The 11,962-nt window shown below is 43.4% G+C and overlaps 1 protein-coding gene across 1 annotated transcript; it reads left to right on the forward strand.

The window, feature by feature from the left end:
• Positions 1-1,155: 1,155 nt before the first annotated feature.
• On the forward strand, positions 1,156-6,760 carry LOC139732254 (toll-like receptor 3). Its single transcript, XM_071643128.1, has 2 exons — positions 1,156-1,181; positions 5,998-6,760. The coding sequence occupies exons 1-2, from the start codon at positions 1,156-1,158 to the stop codon at positions 6,758-6,760; spliced, it is 789 nt and encodes a 262-aa protein (XP_071499229.1).
• Positions 6,761-11,962: the final 5,202 nt, after the last annotated feature.

An 11,962-nucleotide genomic window follows, 5' to 3' on the forward strand; every position in this document is an offset into this window, starting at 1 on the left:
GATCAATTTTTTTTGTGATGGTCATACAAATTAGTGGTGAAATCAAAAGGTAGACTGATGTTACTGGTGCCCTGTCTTAAAGATTTTAAACGCTTTTTATCATTTCTTGTGTGTTCAAAATATCTGAATAAGTAGTGTATTTCATTTGGCTCCTTCTATCTCAAAACGTATGTTTCGACAATTAAAGTGTGTATAGGTGAAACCTACCTGCAACGTTATAAGAAAAGCAGGAATGTTGGTCATTTTGGACGCCACCTTGGATTGCAGAAAACCCTCAAAGAGGATTTATGAGGACTTTTAGTATATTATTTCACATACATCCCATCTTGAATATCTTCAAACCATCATGAATGCAAGAGCTGAATTATCCAGATTCGGATACAGCAATGTTCAGCACCTTCGAAATAGGGTAATACCATCAAATACATCGGGCGACCGGTAAACCAAGGTCAGGCCAAAATCTGACTTTAGCACCCGGATGAATATGGTTGTTATTATTATTATTTTTTTTTGGGGGGGGAGTTATATATTGACGTGTTGACCCCTCATCAGAGCCTCCTTATTCAAAAAGCAAATTCACATGGAAAAAAGGACAAACATGGTAAATTGGCTGGTTGGAAAGGCGTGAAGTTGATTATTGATATTTTACCTTTTTTTTATTCAAAGACACAAGAGTGCTCTCAATATCGACACTTTGTTGGATATCACGCAGCATTTGGTAAGGCTGATAGAAGTGGAATAATATAGGCATGAAATATATAGGCATGACTCAAAATACCCACTTTCGATCTTGATCCTTCGGAGATGATTTTCATAACGATGTCGCATGTCTATTTCTTACAGAGCATTTAAACCACTACCTACCATCGTCATCACCAATTGAAAAGTTTGAAGAAACGAAGTCCCAATCTGCAGCCATGAGAACCACCTGTGTGATATCGTTCCTCCTTGCACTTTTGTCGAAAGGACTTGGTCATACCACGCACAGAGCCGCTATGTTCAACGCCGGTACCGCATCCTCCAAAGAATGTAATTATCAAGTCGCATCACGTCAAATGAATTGCTCTCATCGTGGTTTCATAGACATCCCAACCGATATTCCCGGAGATGTTTTCCACCTTTCGCTGTCCTACAACATGTTGGTGGAAATCCGCAATGGTTCCCTGCGGGGACTCTCGGATGTTGTGTTCTTATCGCTGAGAGCAAATATGATTAGAAACATTCAATCTGGAGCATTCATCGACATGATTAGACTAAAGACGATCAATCTACTTGATAATCGTCTTAACTATTTGCCAGAACATTTGTTTAGTAACAACCTCCTCCTGACTGACCTCTATCTGCGGAGAAATCTTTTTCCATCGATACCGTATATCGATCTACGGAAACATCACTTTATAACTTTTTTAGATTTTGGACAAAATAATATCAGCTCGGCAAAGTTTAATGTAAAACTGTCTAGCGAGAGTAATATCACTTTGCTGGATGTAACCGACAACTCTATAACGTGCATCAAAGAGGGTGACCTGAGAGAACTCCAAAGTCCAAACCAGTGTACCTTGATGGACTTTGGTAACAACAAAGTGACACGAGTAGAGAGAGCAAGTTTCCATGAAACACATATCCGTGGTGTATCATTCAGTCGCAACCCATTACTTATTAGTGGAGCCAAGCAAGTGATTGAGGCCGTAGCTTATTCGTCGCAAATCACTTTTATCAGTTTTCATAAGACAAAACTCGTCGATTTCACGGAAGACCTCTTTGCGCCGTTAAAAAACACTTCAGTGGCCAAATTGTACCTCACTGAGAACAATTTTACCACTCTCCCCCTAACAAAAAAGTCCTGTGGTACTCCCTGTGGTACTTGTCGGTACCACACAATGTACCACACACTTGTAATGTTACCACAGGAACTGTGTGGTACTGTACCACAGGCTTGTAGGGTACTCCCTGTAGTACTTGTCAGTACCACACAATGTACCACATAAATAAATGTTACCACAGGAACTGTGTGGTACTGTTTTACATGCTCATGTGGTACTCCCTGTGGTACTGGCTGGTACCACACAATGTACCACACAAATATATGTTAACACAGGAACTGTGTGGTACTGTGTCACAGGATCGTGTGGTACTCTGGGATGTACCACAGGGCAGTACCACAGGACATTACCACAGGAAAGTTCCACAGGACAGTACCACAAGACAGTATACACACAAATTGTCCTGTGGTATTTTGGGATGTATACCACACAACAGTACCACATGAATTGTCCTGTGGTATTTTGGGACGTACCACAGGAGAGTACAACAGGAAAGTACCACAGGATAGTACCACAGGACAGTACCACACGACTTGTTCTGTGGTATTTTAGGACGTACCACAGGACAGTACCACAGGGCAGTTCCACAGGACAGTACCACAGGAAAGTACCACAGGATAGTACCACAGGACAGTACCACAGGAATTGTCCTGTGGTATTTTGGGACGTACCACAGGACAGTACCACAGGATAGTACCTCAGGACAGTACCTCACGACTTGTCCTGTGGTATTTTGGGACGTACCACAGGACAGTACCACAGGGCAGTACCACAGGACAGTATCACAGGAAAGTACCACAGGACAGTACCACACGACTTGTCCTGTGGTATTTTGGGACGTACCACAGGGCAGTACCACAGGACAGTACCACAGGAAAGTACCACAGGATAGTACCACAGGACAGTACCACACGACTCGTCCTGTGGTATTTTGGGACGTACCACAGGACAGTACCACAGGGCAGTACCACAGGAAAGTACCACAGGGCAGTACCACAGGAAAGTACCACAGGACAGTACCACACGACTTGTCCTGTGGTATTTTGGGACATACCACAGGACAGTACCACAGGAATTGTCCTGTGGTATTTTGGGACATACCACAGGACAGTACCACAGGACAGTACCACAGGATATTACCACAGGACAGTACCTCACGACTTGTCCTGTGGTATTTTGGGACGTACCACAGGACAGTACCACAGGGCAGTACCACAGGACAATACCACAGGGCAGTACCACAGGACAGTACCACAGGAAAGTACCACAGGATAATACCACAGGACAGTACCACACGACTTGTCCTGTGGTATTTTGGGACGTACCACAGGGCAGTACCACAGGACAGTACCACAGGATAGTACCACAGTACAGTACCACACGACTTGTCCTGTGGTATTTTGGGACGTACCACAGGACAGTACCACAGGATATAGTACCACAGGACAGTACCACACGACTTGTCCTGTGGTATTTTGGGATGTACCACAGGACAGTACCACAGGGCAGTACCACAGGGCAGTACCACAGGACAATACCACAGGAAAGTACCACAGGATAGTACCACAGGACAGTACCACATGACTTGTCCTGTGGTATTTTGGGACGTACCACAGGACAGTACCACACGAATTGTCCTGTGGAATTTAGGGACGTACCACAGGACAGTACGACAGGAATTCCTGTGGTAATTTTCGATGTATACCACAGGTGAGTACCACAGGAACTGTCCAAAATCCCACAGGAAAATCATAATATGGTGCTCTTCCACACAGAAGTACCACACAGCAAATTAAATTCGTAAGTACCACAGAAAAATGCTACAGGATATTCTTTTTTTTTTCTTAACATTTTATACCAGAGGACTATCACATCAGGAGAATATCAAACAGCAGTACCACACAGGAGTACCACACAGGAAAATTGTAAGGCAGAATCAACTGAAATTTATAACAAAAATACAAACAAAAAAGCACATATTAATATTCCTCAATTAATTGATAGATGAGTTATGCTGTGAATTATTATAATTGATTTGCCATTACTTATCCTGTCCTATGCTCCTACAGTATTACCTATTTAGTGAAAGTGCTGATGTAAAGCATGAGAAATTTCATATGGACTTCTGTGGTACTCCTGTGGTACTCCTGTGGTACTCCTGTGGTACAAATTTTTACATAGCTCATGAATATTCATAAAAAGCACTCTAGATTTTAGAAAATACATATATGACTTAAAAAGTCAAAGTATTAATGATGGAACTTACTTTGAACTTTATGAAAGATTGTCTAATTATGTTATGTTATTCCCAATATCATAGATATTGTTATGAAAGTGTAATTTCATATCTTGATAATAAAGTATAATCGAGTTAGTAACCATGCCTTAATGCTTTACGGATAGACGGCCATATATATATGTACTGAGAGGGTCGATGGCTACCTAGGAATAGAATATGACTATATAGATCTATTATAGGACTAGATTGGCACTTGGCCATTAGACTCTCGTTTGAGGTTATATGTTAGGAGTAGGACAGGTTATTAAGTAAGGCCATGTTTGTCCTAAAATCCATCACTCACCTATCAGAAATATTCCTTGAAATGTGGCTAAAAGTCTCCCAGATTTTTTTTTTTTTGATCTATCCTGTGTGGAACTCTCCTGTGGTACCATGGAAATGCTGTGTGGTACTGCCCTGTGGTAATGCTGTGTGGTAATGATCGACCTGTGGTACTGTCCTGTGGTACTGTCCCAAAATACCACAGGACAGCTAGTTCCTGTGGTACTGTTCTGTGGTACTATAGTCCTGTGGTACTGCCCTGTGGTACGTCCCAAAATACCACAGGAATTCCTGTGGTACTGCCCTGTGGTACGTCCCAAAATACCACAGGAATTCCTGTGGTACTGCCCTGTGGTACGTCCCAAAATACCACAGGAATTCCTGTGGTACTGTCCTGTGGTACTGTTCTGTGGTACCGGTCCTGTGGTACTTTCCTGTGGTACTGCCCTGTGGTACGTCCCAAAATACCACAGGAATTCCTGTGGTACTGTCCTGTGGTATGTCCCAAAATACCACAGGACAATTCCTGTGGTACTGTCCTGTGGTACTGTCCTGTGGTACTTTCCTGTGGTACTGTCCTGTGGTATCGTCCTGTGGTAATTACCACAGGAGTACCACAGGACTTTTTCGTAAGGGCCCCGACAATGTTTTCAGACACTTGACACGTCTGGATCGATTATCGCTGGTGATTAACACAGTGGAAGAAGTTTCCTTCCTTGCCTTTAAGAACCTGACCGCAACCACCGTTTTGTTTCTCTCCTCATGTGGTATCAGTAGATTGACAACGCCTCATGCACCTGGTGTACTGATGCCTGGATTGCTAGAACTTCGACTTGAAATTAACTTCCTGAACGAGATTCGTGCAAATGCGTTTATAGGCTTTCCTAAGCTTCAACATTTGTACCTTTCCTACAATAACATAAAAAGTATCAACATTCATGCTTTCTCCGGCTTGAAAAACTTGTTGAGCGTTCATCTCAATGAAAATAACTTGATAAACACTCTTTTTAAAGTAAATGTTTTCGAAAACTTACCGAGTCTGCGTGTTCTGGATATCAGTGAATCACGGATAACTAGCCTGGACCCACAGCAATCGCTTTTAGGACTGACGGTACTCGAAGAATTATTACTGCAGGGAAATAATTTGCACGTATCTGACCTGTGTAATGCTGAGGGAAATGTGTCTCTTTTTCAGGACATGCATAATCTACAGAACCTTGATCTCAGCAGGAACTTGTTCAGAGAGGGGTTTCCATCATCATGCTTCAAAGATCTCAGAAATATCCGCCGATTGTATTTGAGAAGCGTTTCACTAAGTGCACTTCAGCCAAATCTTTTCGATAATTTGACGAATCTTGAAACTTTAAGTCTGGATGACAACAAATTACAGGAAATGTCTTCCTCCATTTTCTCGAGCCAGTCCAAGCTTGCCTCTTTGTACATAAGCAGAAATCAGATATCATCTCTACCCACTCCGCATGTAAACAACTTGAAAAATATCTCTCACCTCTTTCTGGCACGAACAGATGTTTCAGTTCTTCCAGAGGATGAATTTTCATCACTCCTTGCCAATATCGATGTAATCGATTTGTCATATAATTCTCTATCTTGCAGCTGTACGAACGCGTGGTTTCGAAATTGGGTTCACGCAAACTACGACAAGGTTTTATTGACCAGTACGAAATGTTCCCGTGATTCGCCGCCGGAATTCTCTGGGGGAAGGTTCATCGACTTTGAACCCATCCTCCTCTGCGGGCCCAAGGTCCTCACGTACGTAGGAATCTCTGTAGCATTGGGCGTCACGATCTTTTGTGTAATTCTTATATACTACAACCGATGGTGGATCAACTATAAGTTATTTCTGCTTAAGCTCTGTGTCATTGGCTACACAGAAGTCATAGACGACGACGAATACAAATACGACATCAACATCATATTCCACGACAATGATGAAGAGTGGGTGGTGAACTATCTGGTTCCGCAGCTCCAGGACAGAGAGGCTGAGGTGGTGCTATGCGTTGGCGATGATGACCTTCCAGCCGGAATGTTGCGGCTCGACGCAGCAGCAGCTGCGATCGACAACAGCTACAAATCTGTGTTTATAATCACCAATGCCGCCATCAACAACGCATGGTACATGACGAAATTGCGATTGGCTCTTCAACACATTAATCGCTCTCAGCGTGACGCAATTCTGTTAATCTTCCTGGAAGATATAGAGGACGAGAAAACGCCGTACATCATTCGCCTTTTGATGAGCGTTAACCGGCCCTATTTGCGGTGGTCTGACGATCTCAGGAATCGCGACTTTTTCTGGAATGAGCTCATGAAAACCGTGAGGAAAACAGCTAAAATAGATGTCACATTACCGATCTAAGTTGCGTAAAAACCAATTAAGGACCATATTGATATAGTAATAGTATCTATTTATTTATTTTTATTTATTTATATATCTTATATATATTTTTATATCCATATATTATTCATATTATCTATGATGTATTAAGAGCACATCATTAAACCTCTTCAGCATTAGCACTACTTATCCAGACGGCCCATGACACCCATTTTTTATGTCACCCCATAGGCCTATTACCAGGTGGGCCTAGTGGCCTACTCATTTTCGCACGTCGGTAAGAGGGACATCGTGGGTGGAACATCCTTATAAAAAAAAAAAAAAAATATATATATATATATATATATATATATATATATATTCATCATTAGTTTTGTTGTTGTTGATTTCGTGGGAATGGGAGTTAACTCTAATTCAACCTGGTTGCCAGCTCGGCAACCGAGGGCATCTTTTTTACTAGCATTATTAGCACAATTAGCATAATTTCATTATTCGTATATGTAAAGTATGGAATACACCGCGACATTTAGATGAAAACAAAAACCTGAGAACGTGGATTATACATATTTTGTCATCCACTAATTTCAATGAATAATAGACCGGGGGCCAGAGCATTTATTCAGCTGAAAAGGGTCACACTTTTTGATGGTCTCATCATGTAAGGATGTGGCCAAGGGTCAATAAAATGAATTGCTGGAAAGTCACATCCTGTACCGTAAGCCTAGGGACCACAAAAAGGGACCCCGAAAAATGGATTTATTCAGCCGAAGGGGGTCACGGACAAAAGTTGGTGGATATTGTTCCTTTGGGTGTACTTATCATGAAAACAGCAATGCCAGCTATTTTATCCTGTACGGGGCCCCAGACAGTAGCCCCAAAGGGCCCCAGAAATATGGTGTTATTCAGTTGAAAAGGGTCACGGCTAATTTCTTTTGCAATGGAATTAGTTCCCATCAGAGACATCCAAAACACCAATGCCAGCTATTTTATCATGTACGGGGCCCTAGACAGTAGCCCCAAAGGGCCCCACCCCCCATAGGCCTACGTATAAACACACACAAACATTGATTTTATTCAATTAAAAAGATGCAGGGCTAATTTCTTTTGCAATGGAAGGAGTACCAATCAGAGATATCCAAAACACCAAAGCCAGCTATTTTATCCTGCACGGGGCCCCAGACAGTAGCCCCAAAGTGCCCCACCCCCTATAAGCCCTACGTACAAACACACACACACACACACACACACACACACATTGACTTTATTCAGCTGATAAGAGTAACGGCTAATTTCATTTGCAATGGAAGTAGTACCCATCAGAGACTTACAAAACACCAAAGCCATTTATTTTGTCCTGTACGGGGCCCTAGACAGTAGCCCCAAAGTGCCCCCCCCCCCAACACACATACTCACACAATAGTTTCATTCAGCTGAAAAAGGGTCACGGCTAATTTCTTTTGCAATGGAATTAGTACCCATCAGAGAAATCCAAAATACCAAAGCCAGTTATTTCATCCTGCATGGGGCCCCAGACAGTAGCCCCAGACAGTAGCCCCAAATTGCCCCCTTACCCCCTCCCCCCCCCCCCCCCCCCCACACACACACACATTGATTTTATTCAGCTGAAAAGGGTCACGGCTACTTGCTTTTGCAATCGGAAGTAGTACTCATCAGAGATATCCAAAGCACTGAAGCCAGTTATTTCATCCTGTACGGGGCCCCAGACAGTAGCCCCAAAGTGCCCCCTACACACACACACACACACACACACACACACATATATATATATATATATATATATATATATATATATATATATATATATATATTGGTTTCATTCAGCCGAAAAGGGTCACGGCTAATTTCTTTTGCAATGGAAGTAGTATCCATCGGATATCGAAATACCAAAGTCAGATATCTTATCCTGCACAGGGTCCCGTCAGTAGCTCCAAAGTGTTTTGCTTTATTCTCTTTATTGTTTGCATCTCTTCTTCTTAAATATGCGCTCCTTCGTCTTCATTTTCGCGACAACGACAACGCGTCCTCCTCACCATCATCAGTTTTGCTGTTCTGGCAAACATTTCCAGCGTATCGGCTACGTTCGATTTTAGAGCGGCGAGAGCGGAAGACGTGCATAATTGAGTCTGGGAAAGCGTAGGAACAGCGTAGCTAAAGCGGCTACCAGCGTTATCGAAGCAGGAATGAAGCGTCGTAGGAACAGGCCTTGATTTTATACGAGAGTAGAGAACTTAGTGAGAGCGTCGTTAAAGCGGGAAGGTCGTGCTTTGATCAAGAAAGCGGCGCAGCAGCGGGACCATGTCGTCGGTGTCTAGTTTAGACTATATTTCCCGTTCTTGTGCCGCTGTTACTACGGTCAGAAAAACCTGGAATTGTTACGCTCATCCCGCGGTATTTACACTGTCACTGCTCTCTCCCCGTTTGAGCTACGATTCAAAATAGGTCAATCTTGATGGGGAGATGAGGAAGAAATTTTGAACCAGTTCAAAATTTCTTCCCGATCTGTAAAATTGCCAGATCTAACCCCATCACCCAAACGCTGCTGCTACGATGCTCCCGGTCCCCGTACACTTTTGCCGCTCTCTCCCGATCTGACAGATTGAATAGATCGGGATGCAGATCTTGATAGTGGAATTACATGTGGGGACACTTTAGAAACACTCCGTGGGGCCCCGTACAGCTATATAACTGGTTTCGGTGTTTTTGATACCTCCTTGAGTACTACTTCCATTGCAAAAGAAATTATAGCAGTGATTCTTTTACACACACATTCACTTTATTCAGCTGATAAGAGTAACGGCTAATTCCATTTGCAATGGAAGTAGTACCCATCAGAGACATACAAAACACCAAAGCCAGTTATTTTGTCCTGTACGGGGCCCCAGACAGTAGCCCCAAAGTGCCCCCCCCCCCCTCCCAACACACATACTCACACAATAGTTTCATTCAGCTGAAAAAGGGTCACGGCTAATTTCTTTTGCAATGGAATTAGTACCCATCAGAGAAATCCAAAATACCAAAGCCAGTTATTTTATCCTGCATGGGGCCCCAGACAGTAGCCCCAGACAGTAGCCCCAAATTGTCCCGTTACCCCCTCCCCCTCCCCCCCCCCCCCCCACACACACACACACACACATTGATTTTATTCAGCTGAAAAGGGTCACGGCTACTTTCTTTGCAATCGGAAGTAGTACTCATCAGAGATATCCAAAGCACTAAAGCCACTTATGTTATCCTGTACGGGGCCCCAGACAGTAGCCCCAAAGTGCCCCCTACACACACACACACACACATATATATATATATTGGTTTCATTCAGCCGAAAAGGGTCACGGCTAATTTCTTTTGCAATGGAAGTAGAATCCATCGGATATCAAAATACCAAAGTCAGATATCTTATCCTGCACAGGGTCCCGTCAGTAGCTCCAAAGTGTTTTGCTTTATTCTCTTTATTGTTTGCATCTCTTCTTCTTAAATATGTGCTCCTTCGTCTTCATTTTCGCGACAACGACAACGCGCCCTCCTCATCATCATCAGTTTTGCTGTTCTGGCAAACATTCTCCAGCGTATCGGCTACGTTCGCTTTTAGAGCGGCGAGAGCGGAAGACGTGCATAATTGAGTCTGGGAAAGCGTAGGAACAGCGTAGCTAAAGCGGCCAACAGCGTTATCGAAGCAGGAATGAAGCGTCGTAGGAACAAGCCTTGATTTTATACGAGAGTAGAGAACTTAGTGAGAGCGTCGTTAAAGCGGGAAGGTCGTGCTTTGATCAAGAAAGCGGCGTAGCAGCGGGACCATGTCGTCGGTGTCTAGTTTAGACTATATTTCCCGTTCTTGTGCCGCTGTTACTACGGTCAGAAAAACCTGGAATTGTTACGCTCATCCTGCGGTATTTACACTGTCACTGCTCTCTCCCCGTTTGAGCTACGATTCAAAATAGGTCAATCTTGATGGGGAGATGAGGAAGAAATTTTGAACCAGTTCAAAATTTCTTCCCGATCTGTAAAATTGCCAGACCCAACCCCATCACCCAAACGCTGCTGCTACGATGCTCCCGGTCCCCGTACACTTTTGCCGCTCTCTCCCGATCTGACAGATTGAATAGATCGGGATGCAGATCTTGATAGTGGAATTACATGTGGGGACACTTTAGAAACACTCCGTGGGGCCCCGTACAGCTATATAACTGGTTTCGGTGTTTTTGATACCTCCTTGAGTACTACTTCCATTGCAAAAGAAATTATAGCAATGATTTTTTTCACTTTGAATATGATAATACGGGAGCACTTTCCAGCTACTGGCTGGGGGCCCCTTAACTGGATGGGTTTGTGTTTTACGTATCTCAGCTGTTAATTCCACTGCCAAGGAAAATAGGCATACATGACTGTTTTCAGGCTTACTTCGTTTCATCGGGTGATCGCGTTCGGGTCGGGTGGTCGCGATACACGACCTTTCGTAGATTATATGCCCTAATATACGAAGGGTCGGGTGGAGCATTTGAGAATTAGACCCCTATTATTTACGAAGTATCGGGTGCATCTTACCCGAATCTTCGAGAAAAAGCCAGTGCAAATTTACGAACGATCGCGTGTTTTATCTCCGAATACGCGATTGTATTCCTACATTTTACTCTGAAAAAATTATCACGAGCGTTTGTATACAAGGCTAGCAGCACATAATGCTCGCCGTGCATAACTATGGCAAAGCGATACGCTCGCGTGCGATAGAGTGATAATGCAGGTTTCAATGGACGGTCATTCATATTGTACAATATTATGTGCGGCGAAAGTTTTAATCGTCTCGACTCGTGGATTACAACGATCTGGTCCTTCCTGTTCTATCTGAAAGTCTTGACAACATTGTTATCGGCATTATCGTGGTTTCTGTCTCCACACATTTCTTCACTGCTGGTGACAGCTAGCTCATACCAGGGAGGTGTCCCTCACCTCCCTGCTCATACCACCTCCATGGACTTTATCGGGCTGAATCGTGATATCGGTCCCCCTCTAGCACAGGTGCGAGTGTCTACCATGTGCAAAGTCTATGGAGGTTGATAGCAGTCACCGGCTGCACAATGACGAAATACAAATTATATACGTGTAACTGAATGGCGGTGAATGGAGTGGGGACCTATTTCAGGATAAACGTCCTTTATTGTACAAAACCACATAGTATCATTTATGGAGACATTCTTTCAGATCACTACG

Source organism: Diadema antillarum, unplaced genomic scaffold, assembly GCF_040938485.1.
Source record: "Diadema antillarum isolate AM-2024a unplaced genomic scaffold, OU_Dant_1.0 seq00000407_RagTag, whole genome shotgun sequence".
NCBI classification, from domain to species: Eukaryota; Metazoa; Echinodermata; class Echinoidea; order Diadematoida; family Diadematidae; genus Diadema; species Diadema antillarum.